The sequence below is a fragment of the Schistocerca nitens genome, chromosome 7, assembly GCF_023898315.1.
Source record: "Schistocerca nitens isolate TAMUIC-IGC-003100 chromosome 7, iqSchNite1.1, whole genome shotgun sequence".
Classification (NCBI taxonomy): domain Eukaryota; kingdom Metazoa; phylum Arthropoda; class Insecta; order Orthoptera; family Acrididae; genus Schistocerca; species Schistocerca nitens.
Window position 1 is genome coordinate 386,892,042 of NC_064620.1, and position 22,840 is coordinate 386,914,881.

The following is a 22,840-nucleotide window of genomic DNA, read 5'->3' on the forward strand; positions in this document are numbered from 1 at the left end:
GTCTTAGTGTATACCACATGGTCAAATGTGACATTGCTTTTCAAAGTATTTGTGCATCATGTAACTGAGGTGTAACCTGCAAACCAGTGTCTTAGTTAAGTGGGTGTGGAAACCACCTAAAGGCCACATTGATGCAGGCTGACACACAAGCCCCCAACGTTAACTCACGAGACTTATTCGATCCATGGCCGGAACATCTTACCATATCCCAGAAGCAGCTGCTTTAACACACTCGGCTATTTATTCGGATAGTTCCAGACAGTGTAGTTTTATAAAAAATGAGGGGAATTAAATCCTAAATAAAAGCAGTTAGTTATTGTTTACTTTTTTATGTAGTCATTAATTAAAGGCTTTTGCTTCCTTCTCAGTGATACTACACGCACGGTTAACACTTAGTGGCATTTATATACACAGCCTGATTACAAAATAGCATTAAATTTACATAGAACTTGGCCGTGTGTGCCCAGTTATCAGTATGACATTTCACCCGCTTTGGCCTGGATGCATGCACTGATTCGGTTGGAAAGGGTGTCATAAAGTCACTGTATCTTCTCCTGACTGAAGCTGTCCCACAGCTGTTGTAATTGTCCCTTGATATACTGGATACTGTCATTGGGACGGAGTTGACATTCGAGCTTGTGTCACACGTATTCTATCGTGGGTTGTTATGACAAGTTTACTTTCCTCAGGAGTACCTCAGTGTCACACAGAACTCTTAGAGTCACATACTATATATGACTGAGCATTGTCCTATTGAGAAATTGCACCCTGGTAATGTCGCATGAGGGGTAGCACATGAGGACGCTGTAGGTCTGTGATGTACCATTGTGCCATCACAGTTCTCTCAATCACTACCATCCATGACCTGAAGAATACACAATGGTTCCCCATATCATTATACAGGAGTAACACATTGCTGTGCTTCTCCAAACTATTGCACAGGTCGCTGCCATACTCGCTGACAATGGTCATTTGGGTTTCTGCAGAACTGTGGTGTGGTGTGTCACCGAACACATCCATCAGTAGTTAACTGTGGCATCACTCCAAACACAGGCATTTGTGTTGTGGTTTTAACAGTAGTCCACAAACTGGACCTACACATGGGACGTAATTCCTTTGGCTAATCATTACACATCTGCCGATGGTGTGTATGTGTACATAGCAAGATTGATATCTGACCGTGTCTTCTTCAATTTTTTGACAAACAGTTTGAATATAACTGTTATAAAAAATTGCAGACAACATAATAATGTATTTGTCGATGCTTGTATTTTCAAATGTTTATTTCTTCTTCCAATTTACAGTTTATGTTGTCCAGCGTAAGTTATTTTGTACTCTATAGCTAGTTTTATATCTTCTTTCACTCTTTCAGTTTATACAGACATCTATTTATAAGAAGTAATTTTAATTTTGTTTCAAATGAGTTCCCTTCATGTATTTTTGTGGAGCCTGACAATCTGTTGCACCACATTGAGCCACTGGTATAACAATTGTGGTATTTGTATATTTTTAATTTTAGCTCTGCCTAAAATAACTCTGCTTATTTTTTGTGTTGTAGCTATATATTTACACACACACACACACACACACACACACACACACAAACAAACAAACAAACACACACACACACACACACACAGTGAAATTTTTATTTTGAAATAGAGCATCATGACAGGTCCTCCTTTACCAGGGTGGTTTGAAAAGTTCTCAGAATCACCACTAGAGGTCAGTGCTAGCGCAACAAATTGTCCTCATGATATTCATTGGACTGTTGCCTGTAAACAAGTGCCACGTCAGTGCTCTTGAAAGAGAGCAGTGGTGGTGATGTGGCTCTGTTGTTGTTCCCATGTAGTGATTTGCAAAAATGGAAAAAATCAAGATTTGAACAGTGATTAAGTACTTTGTAAAGAAAGATATGAAAGCAAAGGACATTCATGCTGATTTCCAGAATACACTGAGAGACTCTGCTTCTTCATATTCAACTGCTACCAAGTGGAGAAATGAATTTAAATTTGGTCACGAGAGCTTAGATGATGATCTGCGCAGTGGTCGGCCAAGATGTGTCACTATTCCAGAAATCATTGTAAAAGTGCCCAAAATGGTCATGGAGAATTGCCAATTGAGACTGCATGAAATTGTTCATGCATGCCAGATGTTATCTGAAAGGGTATATCATATTTTAACTGAAAAATTAGAAATGAAAAAATGATCTGCAAGCTGGGTGCCACGACTGTTGACGCTGGATCAAAAACGCATGAGAATGGCATATCAGAACCATGTTTGGCCTGTTTTAGGAGAAACGAACAAGATTTTTTATGATGGTTTGTGACCACAGATGAAACGTGGGTGCACTACTATACCCCAGAGACAAAACAAAAGTCAAAGCAGAGGAAACATGGTGATTCTCTGCCACCAAAGAAAGCAAAGACAATTCCTTTTGCAGGAAAGGTCATGGCATCAGTGTTCTGGGATGCAAAGGGAATTCTGTTTGTAGATTATCTCTCCACTGGGCAAATAGTGACTGGAGAATACTATGCTAACCTCCTGGATAATATTGCAACAAAAGATATGTGAAAAAATGCCATGTTTAGCAAGGAAGAAAGTCATCTTCCATCAAGACAATGCACAACCACACACATATTCCTTCGCCATGGCAAAATTACATGAACTAAGTTATGAATTGTTGCCACACCTGCTTTATTCACCTGATATGACTCTGTCAGGCTTCCATCTTTTCCCTAAACTGAAAATTTTTCTTGGTGGCCGAAGATTCACTTCAAATGAAGATCAGGCGCCAACACCATGTACACAAATCAGCGACCTGTTATTTATACAAATTATGTAACTTGTGCTAGGACATCTAATGCCACATACAAATGTACCAACAACTTGTCAGAGTCCTGATATGCAGAATCAACGATATATTTCATTCCAAAGTACAGACAAACTGTTATGCAAGCATGAGACAGGTTTATAAAAAAGAGAGGATTCCAGATGAATGGAGTGAAAGTGCGCATATACTAGTAGAAAGGTGACTACCAAGCCTGCACAAATTACACTGTTCTACAAAAAAAACTTTTTTTCTATTTCTGATAAAAAATATTGTGATCCTAGTTGTATTTTGAGTGCTGAATTGAAAACTGTTTTTGGTTTTATTCTGTCAGGGATAGTTTATAAGTAATCACAATTTTATTTCTCTTTTCAGTTTCTGATATAGTGCAGCAAACGTGAGGTGAAATTCGACAAACAAATGCACATCTTTATGATGTTATAAGTTCATCACATTAATGGAGGGTGGGATCTAACATATAACACAGTAACCTATGTGTATACACTTTGAAGCATTTATTTGACATGAGAAATTGCAGAAAATTGACAAACAACTGCCTTGTAATGCACATCACTTTTTTCTCTTGTATTATGAATCTTTCTTCTCTCGAATGATATTCCAGCAATAATCTGCTAACATAGAAGGTTCCCACTTCCCTTCATAGCGCCTTTCTATGGTAGAAATGTCTTTATAGAATCTTTCCCCATGTTCATCCGATACGTCACTACAACTCTCTGTGAAGTAGTCCAGATGAGAGTCCATCATATGTACCTTCAAAGACATATTGCACCCCAAATCCTGATATGCTTTGATCATATCCTTCACAATTGCTTTGTAGTTAGTAGCTCTTTTTCTTCCGAGGAAGTTTTCCGACACCATCTTGAAACAGTCCCATGTGATTTTTTCTTTATCAGTTAAACATGCTTCAAAATTTGCATCTTTCTGCAGCTCCCTGATTTGTGAGCCCACAAATACACCTTCCTTTATTTTTGCAGCTGAAAGACGGGAGAATTTGGTAGCTAGATATGCAAACCCACAGCCTGTTGGATCCATGGCCTTCATGAATTGTTTCATCAGGCCAAGTTTGATGTGAAGCGGTGGAAGTAGTATATATTCAGGAGCTACCAGACTTTCGCCAACTTTCCATCTCCGCCTAGGCCATTTCTTTTTCATGAAGTGAGAATTTCGGTCTCGACTATCCCACTCGCAAAGAAAACAGGCATACTTTGTGTAGCCTTGTTGCATTTCCAGTACCATAGCAATTACCTTGAAATCTGCACATATTTTCCATTTGTGTTCATTGTATTTTAATGAATTTAGCATCCTTTGTACGAATTCGTAATTCTCTTTTGTCAAACTAGCGTAAGCTACTGGAACAGAGTGTATTTTATTTCCGTTATGGAGCAAAACACCCTTCAGACTTGTTTTCGATGCATCTATGAAAAGTCTTCACTCCTGTGAAATATAAGTGAAGTTCAGCACTTTCATCAGGCCAGCAACATCACTGCAAAATGTAGATTATACTCTTGTAATTGAACCAAGCAGCTGCGCCTTTTGTTTACTTAGCCCTAGATCACGTACTAAATCATTTAAATCTGCCTGTGTTAACAAATGTGGCGATGACTCACTTGTGCAGTGATATAAAGAATCATCATCTGTGATTTCTTCAGTACTACTTATTTCACTGTCACTCGGAATTTGATCTCGAGCTCTTCAAGGTACTGGAAGGTTGTCCGAATGCCGCACTGGCATTCTCGCTGAAGGCAGATCTGGGTAAACAATGTGCCTCTTAGACTTTTTGTTTGTAAAACCCTGAATTTTTGTTAGACAGAAATAACAATCAGCAGTAACATGATCCTTAGGCTCCCTCCACACTATGGGAACAGCAAACATCGCCACATTCTCTTTACCTTTCCACCACTGAATTAGTTTGCAGTAACATGTAGCACAACAGAAATGTGGTGCCCATTCTTTATCTTGGTCTCCACCTATACTCCAAAGTAATGTTTGTATGCTTTCTTTATGACTGAAGAAATTTTCTTCCTATTTCTGGCAAAAGTGAACTTCCCACAGATGTAGCAGAAGTTGTCCGGCTTATATCGACATCCACGACGACGTGGCATTTCTGCAAATTTAAAAATACTGCTTTGGTAATACACCTGTTTTAACTTAATAGTAGGGAACTAGAGGAACGCTGATGTGTAAAAACAAGCAGCCGTTTTACCTTCAGCACCAGGCTCAATCAGTTTACACACAGGAATTAAAAAATTCATCCGTGCTCGGAAATACGACAGACAGTTACTTGTCAGCCAAAACACCCACTCGTTAAGACTGACACAAACTGCGGCTAACACCACTGTTGTAAACTCGATGCACCTGCCCCTAGGAGGCATGAAGCTTTACTGCTGAGGCAGCGACCAGCTGTCGCCGTTCGAGTTAATGAGATGTTTCAGGTGGTCTTAATGACATAGGTGTGGCGGGGGTAACCTAATGATGTCTGATTCTTCCCACCTGCTGTTGCACAAGAAATTATCACGTTCTATCACTACTGGATGTGGCAACATACCCGTATATCTCCAAAACATCTCTGTGTTTGCCATGAATTGTGAATATATATATATATATATATATATATATATATATATATATATATATATATATATATATATAACAGAGGGAAACATTCCACGTGGAAAAAATATATCTAAAAAGAAAGATGATGAGACTTACCAAACAAAAGCGCTGGCAGGTCGATAGACACACAAACAAACACAAATATACACACAAAATTCAAGCTTTCGCAACAAACTGTTGCCTCATCAGGAAAGAGGGAAGGAGAGGGAAAGACGAAAGGATGTGGGTTTTAAGGGAGAGGGTAAGGAGTCATTCCAATCCCGGGAGCGGAAAGACTTACCTTAGGGGGAAAAAAGGACAGGTATACACTCGCACACACACACATATCCATCCACACATACAGACACAAGCAGACATTTTTAAAGACCGTGCTTGTGTCTGTATGTGTGGATGGATATGTGTGTGTGTGCGAGTGTATACCTGTCCTTTTTTCCCCCTAAGGTAAGTCTTTCCGCTCCCGGGATTGGAATGACTCCTTACCCTCTCCCTTAAAACCCACATCCTTTCGTCTTTCCCTCTCCTTCCCTCTTTCCTGATGAGGCAACAGTTTGTTGCGAAAGCTTGAATTTTGTGTGTATATTTGTGTTTGTTTGTGTGTCTATCGACCTGCCAGCGCTTTTGTTTGGTAAGTCTCATCATCTTTCTTTTTAAAAAGTATCCCTGACAATGATTTTTTGTTTACATATTTGAATTTCCCACGGTAAAATGGTCTAGAAGCACATACTTTAATATCAGAAATAGAACCCATGTCGAACAGTGTTTAAACTGGTACTATACACCACGAAAGTCAAAGAGCAGATAATAGAAAAATGGCTCAGAGACAAATTGTCAGTAGGAGAGCAAAAATTTGAATCTATGTCAGGACAGGAACAACAGATGCGGACTTTACATGAAAATGTGGTTAAGAAGAAGTGTGGGCATGATTGGATAAAAACCAGTTTGTTTCATCTTGCATCAGGGATCTGCACTCAGCCCCTACATCTTAGAACATGTTATGTATGTCCTGTCTGAAACTATTCAAAGTGAAGCCCCATGGTGCATTTTGTTTGGAGACATATTTCTTTGAGAAACACCAGAAAACCACTATGGAGTGCAAATTGGAAAATTAGAGATGCATACTGGAGAACAGAGTACTTAAAATCAGCAGAAGGAAAACAGAGTATTTATGCCTGGGAAACAAGGAAGGTTACAAAGTCATAATGAATTGGAAGAGCCTAAAGAGGGTAGATCACTTCAAAAACCTCACATCAACTGTGGCAAATGATGGAAATTTGGATCTGAGATAGAGCACAGAGTACAAGCTGGATGGATGAATTGGAAAATGATACCTGAAATCCTCTGTGACAAAAGTGTAATTGTCAAAGCCAGTGGGAAGTTATATAAGTATTCATAAGGACAGTGTTATTGTATGGAGCAGAGACATAGCTAAAAAATAAGAACAAGAGCCGTAGGCTGGATGTAGCTGAGATGAAGATGTTGAGTTCGATGTAAGGACTCGTAAAAGTTATTGAAGTGTCTGAGCAAATGAAGGAGAGATGATCCCAGTGATATGGACATATCATGAGAGGAGACCAAAGTCATGTTGTAAGGAATGTGATTGAGCTGGCAGTGGGAGGCTCCTGGGAGAGAGGAGGGCCTAAACAGAGATGGGAGACTGCATTTGGGAAGAGAGGGAATAACAACTGGCAGAGGATGACATGCAGAACTGGGTGAAGGGAAGAAACTTGCCAGAAATGTTCATCATGCTTAAGACAGGAAAAGATCCAAAAGAACTTTAAATTGCTTCCTTTGAACTCCAGTAACTGTAATTTTGTGTTAATGATTTGAGGATTTTATTATGTTAGGAGGACTTTAATTATATAGGGATACAACACTTGTCACTCAGTATTTATCGTACTGTTTCTCATACAATAGTAAGCATCTTTCTTCATCCACAGTCTCATCATAACTGGCCTCTTGTTCAACTGTTGTAGAACATTTATTTGTGATGCACCCTTGCAGTTGAAGTAATTAGGGGAACACTGTATATTTGGTTTTCAATAAGCCATAAACTTCACTACCATCAAAAGATGTACAAGAGTTCCTAGATCAGGTGAGTGATGGGGAGAAACTCGTGCTCTGAGAGCATAGAGTGTGGTCCAGTTCATTTCCATGTCACATTTGCTCCTGACAAGAGATGCTGTCAAGAGACGATGGCGAGAAGGTGATCAGTAGTTGGTAGTGTACTAAGTCAAAATTGCTCTTTACAGAAGGTTGGATGCATTGATTAAAAGACACATACGTAAAGCTTTCAGCTGCAGTGTTCATCAGCAAAAGAGAGACACCATTCGTACACACAAGCAAGCACACCACATGCACACAAGACCGCCAACATCACTGGAGGTAATGCAACTATCATGTGGGATGCAAGCATTAATCTGGAGGTGGCGAGGAAGGGGAAGGGATAGTAGTGTACAGTGGAGGAGAAACATGAACACTGGTGCAGTGTGCAGGGACTAGAATACCAACGGATGCACCGGCAGGAGGTTGTGGGCCAGTGAGGTGGGGAAAAATGGAGAAGAGGGGTCAAAGATGGGCAGATGTGCTGACAGAGAGCAGCAAATAAACATGGGAGCTGAAAATGGGGGAGACGATAGGATAGAGGTGGTGGAAACTTTTGGATGGAGGGTGAGGGGACAATAGTTACTGTAGGTTGAGGCCAGGATAATTATGGGAGCAGAGAATGTGTTGTTAGAATAACTCTCATCTGCGAAGTTCAGGAAAGCTGGAGGTGTAACGAGCGATCCACCCACATGGCTCGGGTAGTGAAGCAAGCACTGATATCAAAGTGTGCTCTGTTCAGCTGCATGTTGTGCCACAGGGTGTTGTCCTTTGCTCTTGGCAACAGTTTGGCAGTGGCCATTCATCCTGGTGGACAGGTGGTTGGTTGTAATATCAATACAAAAACCTGTGGAATGATTGCAGCAGAGCTGGTAAATAACATGGCTTCCTTAACACGAGGTCCGATCCCTGATGGAGTAGGATAAACCTGTGATAGGCCTGGAATAGGAAGTGCTGGGTGGGTGGATTGGGCAGGTTTTGCCCTGAGTCTTCCACAGAGATTTGATCCTTGTGGCAAGGGTTTGGGATTGGGAGTGGCATAGAGATGGAGTAGGAGGTTGGGAGGTTAACAGAACGCCACTTCAGGAGGGGTGGAAAGTATCTTGGGTAGGATGTCCCTCATTTCAGGGCATAATGACAGATAATGAAAGCCCTGGCGAAGGCTGTGGTTCAGTTGTCCCACTCCACGGTGGTACTGGGTAAGGGGACACTCCATTGTGGCTGATTCTTGGGGTGGTGGGAGGGTTGGGTGTGTGAGCGGAAGGAGTATGGGACATCTGTTTGCAGACTAGTTTTGGGTGATAGTGCCTGTCTGTGAAGGCCTTCACGAGACCCGGAGGATATTGAGCAAGGCAGTTTTTGTCACTGCAGATATTACATCCTCAGGGGGCCAGGCAGTGTGGGAGGAATCTTTTGGTGTGAAAGGGATAACAGCCGTCAAAATGCCGGTACTGTTGGTGGTTGGTAGGTTTAATATGGACAGAGGTGTGTGGATGGAACCATCAGAGGAGGAGGTGCAATCTAGGAAAGTGGTACGCTGTGTTGAAGAGGACCACATGAAGCAGATAGGAGAGAAGGTGTTGAGGTTGTGGAGGAACTAAAATAGGGGGTCTTGGCCCTGAGTCCAGATCATTAAGATATCATCAGTGAACCTGAACCAGACTATGGATTTGGTGTTTTTGGATACAAGGAAGGCCTGCTCTAAATGGCCCGTGAAAAGGTGGGTTGACACTTTTGAGGACCGACTGCTTACACACACTCTTGGTCCAGTGGACTGGCCATTTTTAGCATTTTTTGAAATGTCACAGGCATGTTTCTATTTAAGATATCTTGAAACAGGACATATTATGAAAGAACAGTCTTTAAGGTTTATTTTAATTATATTGGTTGATGACAAAATTAATAACAACAAACAAAATGTATGATTTTGGTTTCACAAAAAAATGTGTTTTTTAGTTTTGTGTAAATTCACAGGTAATTAGCTTCAGTGTGGAAGGTTTTGAAGTATTCTGGCATCAGATTGATACATTGCAGTCTGGACACCACCAGCTGGTTTCCTTCGTACCTGCTTTACCAGTAGATTTTTTTGTTTTTTCAGAGCAAACTTTACACATCTGGTTGGACGCTCCTTCTCCTCAATGGCTGGAATTTTTTCTGCAAAGTGTCGTCCTAGAAGTCTGTTGCTGTGAGTTTCACTAGGAACATTGTCTAGTGCCAAATCTGCACCTTTGTGAATCAGTCCTTCACCAACCGATCATAGAAAAGTGGCTGCTCTTTCTTTGAGTGGGAGACCTGGTTTCCTGGTATAAGACAAATGCATTTGTGGCAGCCATTGTAAGCATGTGGAAGAACAATTTCTTCCACCACTTCATCTGTTTCCTCCTAAATGCATAGTAAGAAATCATTTGATCATTCCTATAGACTCCTGTTTTGTTACTATTATAGTCAAGAATGAGATCTGGTTTTGATTTTACTTTGATACCTTCCTTTGTATGAACAGGCGTGTCAGAGCTGGTCATTTTGTAGACAGGCATAGTACGTCTCTTGTGTCTTTCCACTTCAAACAAAGCAGATGATTCCTCTTCTTCCTCTTCATTGACACAGATTCATACCTTTTCAGTGTTTTGGAAACAATTTTGTTTGGTAGTTCTTTCCGATTAGTCATGCTTTAGTTTTATGTTGCCACAGAAAATCAAATACTGCTGGTGAACTATAAAAATCTGTCCATGTAAACAGTGTGGCCTTTTTCCAGGTAATCTGCTAGCAACCTCTCAAATAATGGTATTATGGAGTTGTCTTGTGTTCCTTTCCCGGCATATACCTCCAATCTAAGAACATAACCAGTTTTGGAATCACACACAATAAGCAACTTGATTCCATATTTGTCAGGTTTATTTTTTATGTAAACCAAAAATACCACTCTTCCACGGAAACTCCACATGCCTTCGTTAATAGTGAGGTTTTCAACGGGTAAAATGATTTTTGTGATTCTTATAGGAAATGATCCAGGATTGGCCTGATTTTAGGCATGAGGTCATGCTGATGTTGACTTTTCAGAACGTAAGTTCCATTGTCATTCAAATGCAGTTTTGATAATATTGCCTTGAATCTGTTTCTGGCCATAACAGATCTAGGGAAAGGGGTTGAAATAAAACTGTTGGCAGACCAGTAATCTGTCAGTTTTGGTTTTTTCACAAGACACGTGTGTATAAATATGCCAAAAAACAAATACGAATTACAAAAACTGTTAGGTTTTACCCTGGAAGCTGCTTTGAGTTTGTCTTAAACAGACATTGCATATCTGTTTGTTTTGGATTTTATGTGTTTCATTATGGAATCAGGGAAAAAGATTGAAAACACATCGAGCGGAGTGGAATTCTCATGAACAGCTGCCATTACTCCACTTTTCTCTACAAATTGTGGCACAGCAGAGGCTGATCGTCAGCAAATTTCCAGCCTAATTCGGCATCAGTGGGTTTTTTCCGTGAAATTTGTTGCATGCCTTTTTGTTAGAGGTAGACAGTTGCGTTGCAGATGATGTACTTTGTTCAATAAACACCGGCTCCACAGATGCAGGCTCATCAGATTCCTCTGCAAGATAGATGAAACAAACAGAAATAAATTTTCTGCAAACTGAAGCAACTCGAACAATATGTCACAATAATAATACTGAATAAAAACAGCACTAGACAGCTCCTTACATGTATCTGAATCCTCTTCATTCTCTTCACATTCAGACATTTCCCACTCAGAACCAGAATCATCCAATTTTTCTTCTAAGCTTCTAAAATTTCTTTCTCACTCAGAAAATGTGACATATTTGAGAGGAAAATTAACAAGAAATGGCAAACAGTAACAAGAACGTTTGTAACTTATGGCTACACCAATGCACAATGGCGCAGCATGTCACAGAAGCTGCTATTCGTGTCTGGCTGTGCTGTGGATTTGTTTATATACCTTCCCTCAAAGGAGAAGTATCTCTTGGTTAGGATAAAGTTAGGAAGGTTATTGAGGAATGACATAGTGGGTTTGGACTCTGAAGGACATTAGGAAAGCTAGTGTTCAGTAGTGGTAATACCATGGGTATGAATCATGTTGGTGTATAGGGAGATGACGTCAATAGTGACAAGTAGGGATCCAGCAGATAAAGGGGTGAGGATGGTGGAGAGTTGAAGAAGTAAGTGGTTGGTGTCTTTGACATGGGAGTCTAGATTACAGGCAATTCGTTTGATGTGTTGGTTAATAAGTGCCAAAATTCTTTCAGTGGGAGCATAGCAATAACCAACCTCAATGGGGTGTCCAGAATTGTTGGGTTTGTGGATTTTGGGGAGCATGTAGAAAGTGAGTTTGCGGGGTGTCACAGGGTAATGGATTCAGGGGAGATGATCTGGGAAGAGCCTAGGCTTTTAAGGAGGGATTGGCAGTTGTGATGAACTTCTGGGATAGGATCATTCTGGCAGAGTTTAAGGGGAGGAGTCAGATAATTGACGAAGGCATTCTGCCAAGTAGTCACTGTGATTTATAACAACAGTGGTGGGCCTTTGTCTGTAGGTAGGTTGACTAGGTCAGGATTTGTTTTGAGGCTGTGTATGGCTGTTCTTCCTTCTACAAGAAGGTTGGTGTTCTGTGGAAGGGCCTGGGGAAGGATGGTGAGGCTAAGTTGGACGTAAGGACTTTCTGGAAGGTGACCAGTGGATGGTTAGGTAGGAGTGGGGAAGGATTGCAGTTGGATGGTGGTATGAACTGAAAGAGACAAGAGTCTTTGTTGGAATTAATGTGGTTTTGGTTTTAGGGATTGGTGACAAAGAAATGCTTCCACTGCAGAGATTGGGACAAGGGGCATAGGTCTTTGACAAGTTCCCCTCTGTCTCTCTTCACTTATCGCAACACACATACACTCCCGTTCCTCATCTTTGCTTTTCTCCTAAATTTTTTGTATGATTTTAACATATTTGTGTGTATTTTTACATATCTCTGCATAGATATGCATGTCTGTGCATGTTCCTGCATGTCGTTATGTATTGCGTGTCATTACAAATTTTTATTCTTCTTTTCACTTATCCAGCTCCTCTCAAATCATCAAAACCTGTTTTGCCCATTTCTGCATCATTCCCATTTCTTTTACACCATTCCAGCCACAATGGACCTTTGCTCCAGCTTTCTGTACCCATTCAGAAAAGGATCCCTTTCCCTGGCTAAAACCCAGTCCCACATCCTGTTTCTCAAATGCTCCCTAAACCATAGATTCTCACCCTCCTTCCACAAAGACCTACATCTTTTCAGATGCCACCAATCCCTGGTCCTCACAGACATGGTTCTGCAAAAACACATCTCCATGGCACAAGCATCCCAGAACCTTTTCTCCTCCCTCTGCAAGATACTAGTACTATGCAATCCCTACACCATACATCGCAGCTCTGAAATTGAGTCCATTGCTCTCAAGCACTTGGTGGTTCATTCCAGACACCACCTCCATAAGTTAACCAACCTGCTTGGTATCCTTCTGCCACCTCGGGGCACCAGTATCAGATCCATATGGTACCTACAGTGATTCTACTCGTCCACCCCTCATAGCAATCAAACCTACCTAACTGATCTTTTCAGCTTGCCACATCCCCCAAAACTCCCTACCAACTCCCCACCGAATCTAGAGCTAAAACGTTCCTGTAAGAGTGTTGCTAACCTTTCCACCAAAACCCTCAGCTCCGTGGAACTTTCAGTCCTATCCGAAAGCCTCACTTCAGCCCTACACCCAAATTTAACCATGCTGGACTTGCCAAAGACTACTCTCCTTCTCCCAATCTCTGCAGTGGAAGCACTTCTTTACCACCAAAACCACTCTAATTCAAACAAAGAACCCCGCCTCTTTCAGTTCATAACACCATCCAACCGCAAGCCTTTCCCACTCCCACCTAACCATCCACTGGTCACCTTCCTGGAAGTTCATACCTCCAACTAAGCGTCACCCTCCTCCCCAGGTTCCTTTCACACAACGCAAACCTTTCAGTAGAAGAAAGAACAACCGCTCACGCACTGTGTTATGAATCACAGTGACTACTTGGCAGAAGGCTTCCACCAGTTATCTGTCTCCTCCCCCTTAAACTCTGTTCAGAGTGATCCCATCCCAGGAGTCCAACACAACCTCCAATCCGTAATTAAAGACTTTTGCCCGCCCCAGAACATGTCACTGAATCCCTGCACACCCACCTTTCACATTCTCCCCAGAATTCACTTCCTATTCCAGTCCTGTCGCAGGGGCTGGGCCACATGTGAAAGCAGCCATGTTATTTACCAGCTCTGCTGCAATCATTGCACAGCTTTTTATATTGATATGACAACCAACCACCTGTCCATCCAGATGAAAAGCCACTGCCAGACTGTGGCCAAGAGCAAAGTAGAATATCCTGTGGCACAACATGCAGCTGACATAACATACTTGATTTCATTGGCTGCTTCACTACACAGGACATCTGGATCCTTCCCTCCACCACCAGCTTTTCTGAACTGCACAGGTGGGAGATATCCTTACAGCACAGTCTTCGCTCCTGCAGTTATCACAGCCTTAATATACAGTAACTACTGTCCCCATACCTTCCACCCAACAGTTAACACCCCTCAGTCCTATCATCTCCACCCCATTCCTATATCCCATGTTTATTTGGCAACATCTGCCAATGTATCCTCCTGTCTTTCCCCACTCTCTTCCTATTTTGCTCATTTTTTCCCCACATCCCTTCCCCACAACCTCACGACGCTGCATCTGCGGGCATTTTAGTTCCTGCACACTCCATCAGGCAGTGTATGCCTCTCTCCCCACATATACGCTACTATCCCTTCCCCTTTCCCGCCACCTCCAGATTGCTGCTTGCATCCCAAATGATAGTTACATTCTGGTCCAAGATGTTGGAGTTTGCAGTCATGTGTACATTAGGGGTTCTTGTTTGTGCGTATGAATGGTGTGTGTCTGTTTTACTGATGAAAGCTGCGGCCGAAAGTTTTTTGGATGTGTCTTTTAGTTGTGCCTGTCTGCAACTTATAGTGTCTTCATTATGGTAAGCAGCAATCTGTCTTTCCATACATTGTTGATATTCTTACCTGGAGTTTCCATTGTTGTTGTGGAACAAATCTACACAAGTGAAAATTTAATGTTACAGGAAGGATACAAATCTCCAGAATTTAGGACAAGCTGAGACAAAGCTTCTCTATACACTACATTGGATCATTTTGGATGCTGCAGAGGAATGTGCTGATGCAGACTATGAGAAAGGAGTGTATCATTCATCTCCTTTTTACTACTTATTTTCCATACCATGTATAACAGTAAGTGACACTATATGTAACTTAATATTTACGTTATTTTTAAAGTGTATGCAATTGATTTTTTTGTGTAAGGTAGTCCACATGAAACAAGATTCAGTGCATATCTTGATGCTTACCAAGCATTGCCATATATTAAGTTAATGTCATATGAAAAACCATTAACATAGGCCTTACAATCACAACTGCTTCAACTACTTTTTATTTAAGGTGCGTAAATTTCAGAAATTATGACTTGAAGATAGGTTATTGGAGTTGGAAGAGGAGCTATATAACAGTAAATACGATATAGTAGAATTATCATAGGGGGACATGACAGAAAACAAAATCTGGGTGTGTATTTGTCAACCGAGGTGCGGGACAGAAAGAAAATTAGCTGTACACTTTATTCCAAGCAAGAAAATAACAAACCATATTACAGATAGTCAAGAAGACTCACACAGAATTAAATAATTGTTTTAAAAATAAACGAAAGATCTCTCATGGAAATAACAACAATGCAAATATTTTTTTGTTATTTTTCCAAAAGAAAAGAAAAGAAAGAAAGAAGGAAAAAAGAAAAAAGCTAACTTCACAAGAACCACGTGGAACTAAAGACGATTAAATGATTTTATTTTTCCCAGCAACAAAGAAATAGTTTAGACTGTGGTGGTAGGATGTAGGTACGTAGCTTATGACAATTAGTTTTAGAGTAGGGAGGTATTCTAAATGAAAGTAATCAATGGTTTCAGCATCGTATATAGTCATAGATGAAAGTAGCACTTCTTTTATCAAAAGTACTTACAGAAACTCCAAAGTATGTTTAAGTTAAATCCTTGTGTGTGTGTGTGTGTGTGTGTGTTCCCCTCGGTGAATAGATTTTTTTTTATCTATCTGTTTACATTAAAGTATGTTTAAGGTATGAAGAAAACAAACAAAAAGAAAATCTCAAGTCAAACAAATGAGAAATTGAAGAGATTGTTATGGTATCTATCCACTGATAACAGGAGTATGATAGTACTTGCAGAATTAAACAAAATCATTCTCAAGTAGGTTTGAGAAGATAAAATAAAATATTGGTAAGAGAAACAAATAAAAACAATAAGAGAGTATGAAGTAAAACATATCCAACACTTATTGGGGGAGATTACATTTCATAATAATTATAATAATAACATTCTGGAAGTTATGCTAGGTAATGTGGATAAAACCTTCCAAACTACCAGGAAAGGAAAGACTTCTGTGACTGCTGGTGTATCGGATGAAATGTTTAAAGCTGGATGCAAAGCAAAACAAAGGTTTTAGCAACATTATTTTCAGAATGGCTATAGAGGAAGAGTAATACTCAGAACTATAAATGTAAACCTCTGTTCATGTGACTGAATTATTCCTTAGCAAATTAGCACTGCCACTGTTCGAGCATAATAACAACAGATTCTATGAACTTGCTGTAAGTTTAGGTCTTGCATTGTCCTATTGCAAAGTTCTGTTTCATTTCCGCTTGGAATCTCAATGTATCTACAGATGCAAATAGTCCCCCATTCAGATCTCCTGGTTGGGGACTACTCAGGAGGACATCATTAGCAGGAGAAAGAAAACGCGTTCTATGGATCGGAGCGTGGAATGTCAGATCCCTTAATCGGGCAGGTAGGTTAGGAAATTTAAAAAGGGAAATGGATAGGTTAAAGTTAGATATAGTGGGAATTAGTGAAGTTCGGTGGCAGGAGGAACAAGACTTTTGGTCAGGAGAATACAGGGTTATAAATACAAAATCAAATAGGGGTAATGCAGGAGTAGGTTTAATAATGAATAAAAAAAATAGGAGTATGGGTAAGCTACTACAAACAACATAGTGAATGCATTATTGTGGCCAAGTTAGACACGAAGCCCATGCCTACTGCAGTAGTCCAAGTTTATATGCCAACTAGCTCTGCAGATGATTCAGGTAGTGAAAGGAGACGAAAATTTAATAGTCATGGGTGACTGGAATTCAAGAGTAGGAAAAGGGGGAGAAGGAAATATAGTAGGTGAACATGGAATGGGGCTAAGAAATGAAAGAGGAAGCCATCTGGTAGAATTTTGCGCAGAGCATAACTTAATCATAGCTAACACTTGGTTTAAGAATAATGAAAGAAGGTTGTATACATGGAAGAACCCTGGAGATACTAAAAGATATCAGATAGATTATATAATGGTAAGACAGAGATTTAGGAACCAGGTTTTTAATTGTAAGACATTTCCAGGGGCAGATGTGGACTCTGATCACAATCTATTGGTTATGAGCTGTAGATTAAAACTGAATAAACTGCAAAAAGGTGGGAATTTAAGGAGATGTGACCTGGATAAACTGAAAGAACCAGAGGTTGTACAGAGTTTCAGGGATAGCATAAGGGAACAATTGACAGGAATGGGGGAAAGAAATACAGTAGAAGAAGAATGGGTAGCTTTGAGGTATGAAATACTGAAGGCAGCAAAGGATCTAGTAGGTAAATAGACGAGGGCTAGTAGAAATCCTTGGGTAACAGAAGAAATATTGAATTTAATTGATGAAAGGAGAAAATATAAAAATGCAGTAAATAAGCAGGCAAAAAGGAATACAAATGTCTCAAAAATGAGATCAACAGTAAGTGCAAAATGGCTAAGCAGGGATGGCTAGAGGATAAATGTAAGGATTCAGAGGCATCTCACTATGGGTAAGATAGATACTGCCTACAGGAAAATTAAAGAGACTTTTGGAGAAAAGAGAATTACTTGTATGAATATCAAGAGCTCAGATGGAAACCCGGTTCTAAGCAAAGAAGAGAAAACAAAAAAGTGGAAGGAGTATATAGAGGGTCTGTACAAGGGTGATGTACTTGAGGACAACATTATGGAAATGGAAGAGGATGTAGATAAAGATGAAATGGGAGATATGATACTACATGAATAGTTTGACAGCTCGCTGAAAGAACTAAGCTGAAACAAGTCCCTGGGAGTAGACAACATTCCATTAGAACTACTCATAGCCTTGGGTGAGCCAGCCCTGACAAACCTCTACCGTCTGGTGAGCAAGATGTATGAGACAGGCAAAAATACCCTCATACTTCAAGAAGAATATAATAATTCAAATCCCAAAGAAAGCAGGTGTTGACAGATGTGAAAATTACCGAACTATCAGTTTAATAAGTCACAGCTGCAAAATACTAACATGAATTCTTTGCAGACGAATGGAAAAACTGGTAGAAGCCGACCTCGGGGAAGATCAGCTTGGATTTCGTAGAAATGTTGGAACACGTGAGGCAATACTGACCTTACGACTTATCTTAGAAGAAAGATTAAGGAAAGGCAAACCTACGTTTCTAGCATTTGTAGACTTAGAGAAAGCTTTTGACAATGTTGATTGGAATACTCTCTTTCAAATTCTAAAGGTGGCAGGGGTAAAATACAGGGAGCGAAAGGCTATTTACAATTTGTACAGAAATCAGATGGTAGTTATAAGAGTTGAGGTGCATGAAAGGGAAGCAGTGGTTGGGAAGGGAGTGAGACAGGGTTGTAGCCTATCCCCGATGTTATTCAATCTGTATATTGAGCAGGCAGTAAATGAAACAAAAGAAAAATTCGAAGTAGGAATTAAAATCCATGGAGAAGAAATAAAAACTTTGAGGTTCACCAATGACATTGTAATTCTATCAGAGACAGCAAAGGACCTGGAAGAGCAGCTGAACAGAATGGACAGTGTCTTGAAAGGAGGATATAAGATGAACATCAACAAAAGCAAAATGAGGATATTGAAATGTAGTCGAATTAAATCGGGTGATGCTGCGGGTATTAGATTAGGAAATGAGATGCTTAAAGTAGTAAATGAGTTTTGCTATTTGCGGGGTAAAATAACTGATGATGGTCGAATTAGAGAGGATATAAAATGTAGATTGGCAATGGCAAGAAAAGCATTTCTGAAGGAGAGAAATTTGTTAACATCGACTATAGGTTTAAGTATCAGGAAGTCGTTCCTGAAAGTATTTGTATGGAGTGTGGCCATGTATGAGAGTGAAACGTGGATGATAAATAGTTTGGACAAGAAGAGAAAAGAAGCTTTCGAAATGTGATGCTACAGAAGAATGCTGAAGATTAGATGGGTAGATCACATAACTAATGAGGAGGTATTGAACAGAATTAGGGAGAAGAGAAATTTGTGGCACACCTGTACTAGAAGAAGGGATCGGTTGGTAGGACATGTTCTGGGGCATCAAGGGATCACCAATTTAGCATTGGATGCCTGTGTGCAGGGTAAAAATTGTAGAGGGAGACCAAGAGATGAATACACTAAGTAGATTCAGAAGGATGTAGGTTGCAGTAGGTAATGGGAGATGAAGAAGCTTGCACAGGATAGAGTAGCATGGAGAGCTGCATCAAACCAGTCTCTGGACTGAAGACCACAACAACAACAACATAAAGTAACATAACATGTTAACTTCTTCATGGAAATGAATAAAAGTGCAGGAGAATGTTGCCAGAGGCCTTCCTGTTGGTCATAGAAAGTTGGATACCACATGTCGTAAGTTCATTGTGACTATAGAGCCACATGGGGCTTATCTTGCAGTATGAGGTCGTTGAAGGAACAGGAAAAGACAGCATATGCGAATCAGGAAGCAGTTACAGTACACTGCAGTGGTGTTCTTGTTTAAAATATGGCCTGGAAACAAGTGGATCACTTTCCATGGTGAAGAATCATTGGGAAACTTGAAGAAGGATGAAATATGATGAGTGTAGCCCAGGAGTTTGGTATTTGCACATAGCATTGTTTCATATACAAGGGGAGCATTGTGAACCACAGGCACTGTTGCTGAAAGATGAAGAGGTGGCTAACCATGGTCAACTACAGTAGCGGATGACCGCTACATAGTGCAACAAGCAAGAAGGGACCCACATCCAACAATGGGTGCAGTTGCAACCAAATTTAGCAGAACTGCAACGCACACAGTTTCATACTTCACAGTGGCACAGTGATGGCAGGGAGGTGATCTCTTTGCCCAATGATCAGTATGTTGGGTTACATTGACACCTGCACATTGGCAGCAATGTTTGCAATTGCGCAAAGAGCCTAGGGACAGGGGGTGGTACCACATGCTCTTCTCAGATGAGAGCAGATTGAGTCTGAGTAGTGATTCTGGACATGCCCTCATATGGCGACAGGTGGGAACATGTAATGCACCCAAGAACATTATTGAACAAGATCGTTTTGGTGGTCCTGGTATTATGGTGCATGTGTACTGACCTCCAAATCATTGAACATGGTAAACTCACTGATCAACATTATTGTAACACTGTAACATGGCAATGTGCAACCGCATCAGGCAGTACAGGTGTAAAAGCTCTTGCAGCAAAAGGATATTTGCCAAATGGACTGGCCTGCCCACTCCCCCAACCTAAATCTCATTGAACGCATGCGGGATGCATTGGGGAGTTGTATTTCAGCATATCCACATGCACCAGTGACCATTCAGTTGTCAACTGCAATGGTGGAGGATGAGAAGTCTGTACCAAAGGAACTCCATGCCAAGCTTGTGATCAGCTTGGGAGCTTGTTGCAGAGCATGCACTGCAAGCACTGTGTTAAGAACCATGCCCTGGTTTTTGTAATATCCAGGTCAACATCATAAATCATGCTGACTTCAGTATAAATATTGCCTTTGAATGAAAGTGTTATTTCTGTTTGCCTCATTGTGTATTTCTTTCAGTTACCTTCTGTTCTCTGCTGTAGTAGTTATTTCTATGTATGGTCTAAGTTTCATTGAGCTACGGTAGTTGTCAGTGCAGCATCATCCTTAACTTTCACACACCAGTGTACAAAGCAACACCAACAAATTATTTTCTTAAACTGTAACATGAGAAGGCTGTTGACAGTACCATGATAAATGAAATATGTTTACTCTTGAGCTTTCAAAATTCTTGATACATGCATTGGCAGCCATAGGCAACATTAGAAAAATAAAAGGTTTAGAAGTTTTTGGAACATTATTCCAGGAAAAACAGAGATCTTTATAATACAGCTTATTTCAATACACACAATTGTAATCATGTTTAAGTTTTTTATTTTTATTTTTAGATGACTGGTTTCAATTTCCTAAGAAATCTTCAGATTTTATATTCCCTGGTGGCTAGGAACCATTGGTGTGGAACAGGTGTGGAAAACACTGCTCATTCATAACTGAAGCTGTTAACTTGTGCTCGTGCAGTGACTCCTGACACAGGGGTTGCTGGTTTGAATCCCAAAAGTGTGGGAATCTCTGTCACTAGTATTTGGTCAACACGGTGAACATTAGTCTCCTCAAAATCAGAAATATGAGCAATGCTCCACAGTGTCTCAGAGAGTGAAGATGTGTGACGTTGGTGATGGTGAGCCAGAACCAGTAATTGGTGAAGAAATTGAACTCAGTGACTCCAATATCCCAGACAGCGATACCACACGACGTTCAAGTCTTGTTACTGATTTATTCATTTTCATTAATTTTAATGTATGAATATAGGGCATTTACATTGGAACATGGGATATTCTGAAGCACCTCTGAATCTTATACTTTCACAAATTCATCACATACAGATAGTACTGTAATGTGCTTTCATCAAGAAGATGAAATAAATTATCAGTTGTATTTGAAATGATGCTCAAAAAGAATCCAGAAGTTCACTAACTAGGTACCTGCCCAGGAACTAGAAAGAATGAAATTGCTGCATTTTCATTTCGTTAGATTTTGTTTCTAATTAGTTGACATTCTCAAAATATGCAGCTGGCACACAGATGTACCAAGTTTTGTTGGCGACCATGTTTTACAAAATCTAAAAATAACATAGCTGTTCGTATAGTCCCAGATACTGAATGAAGGTGAATTGGTTTGGGTTCAGGAAGTTCACTGAAATCCCAAAAACAGAATTTGTTTGAAAACTGAAACAGCTTATTATTTTCACCGCAAGATATAACCTAAGCTTCGAAACTGAATCTTCTTTCTATTATTATATTATGTATTATTTTGCTAACAGTACCAAGCTAATTAAGATTTTCAGGCATTTGACACCTATGTCTGGTTGTCAAATTGAACTCAAATTGTTGCACTGTCAATTAAATCTCTGCCGCACAGTTCTTATTTCATTGTGATATCTGCGTCAGAAAGACCCAAACAGTTTCAACATGTATGCATCAAAAACTTTAGCATTAAACACCTTTCTGCAGTAGCCATAAAATATTATTCAGCTATTTCTACACTATAGGAAGTGCAAAGCACTAGCTACATTTGTTTTCAAATGGATAAATGATGTTATCTCCTTGAACAAAAATCTGGTGTGTGAAAGGATGAATCTTTAAAACAGAAAAGGCAGAATAGTCATTTCAAGCAACTAGGCAGCTGGTGATAATTTGATTTCCAGAAGTCTGTTTTGGATTATTTCTGTGATTTAATGTGTGAACACAATTGAGTTAAAACTTCGAAAGTCATATTTCCTGAGAGGAAATTTGTAAGAAAACATGGTTTTTTCTGGTAATTCTTATGGAAAGACAAACTTTAGTCTCCAGCACATATGGTTGCAAGTACAGTTGCTTCTTCAGTGTCACATATTTAGAATAATTGGTAGCATAGGTGGCTGGCACCTGAAGTATTTTTGTTTGCTAATTTTCTTAAAGTGACAATAATAGTCTCTTAATAATTATTTCCTTTTACAGTTGTTTGTGTATCTGTTTGCACCAATCTGTCACAACTTGAAGGAGTCAGATTTCCAAAATTTTAGACTGGAAAATGGATTGAAAATGTGGCAAGCACTTTGGGATTATCAGCATCCAGATACAGCATGCTTCACAGCTCATGTGAAACCTAAACCTCGTTCTCTCTGGGCAAAGATGGTTCGAGGTCCGCAGCCACAATTTGGAGATGTCTTTCTTGGACGAAAATGTAAATATTTGAAATTATGGGCATGAGTGTGGAATATATTTTATGTTGTTGAAGTTGGATTA

General features: G+C 40.0%; 1 protein-coding gene across 1 annotated transcript in view; it reads left to right on the forward strand.

The window, feature by feature from the left end:
- The window catches only part of LOC126194994 (protein unc-80 homolog), a 1,036,886-nt gene that overhangs the window by 297,047 nt on the left and 716,999 nt on the right, over positions 1–22,840 (forward strand). The window contains exons 7-8 of the mRNA XM_049933411.1: positions 14,719–14,884; positions 22,553–22,778. Of these exons, the coding sequence (XP_049789368.1) occupies positions 14,719–14,884; positions 22,553–22,778 (392 nt within the window). The remainder of the gene's footprint in view (positions 1–14,718; positions 14,885–22,552; positions 22,779–22,840) is intronic.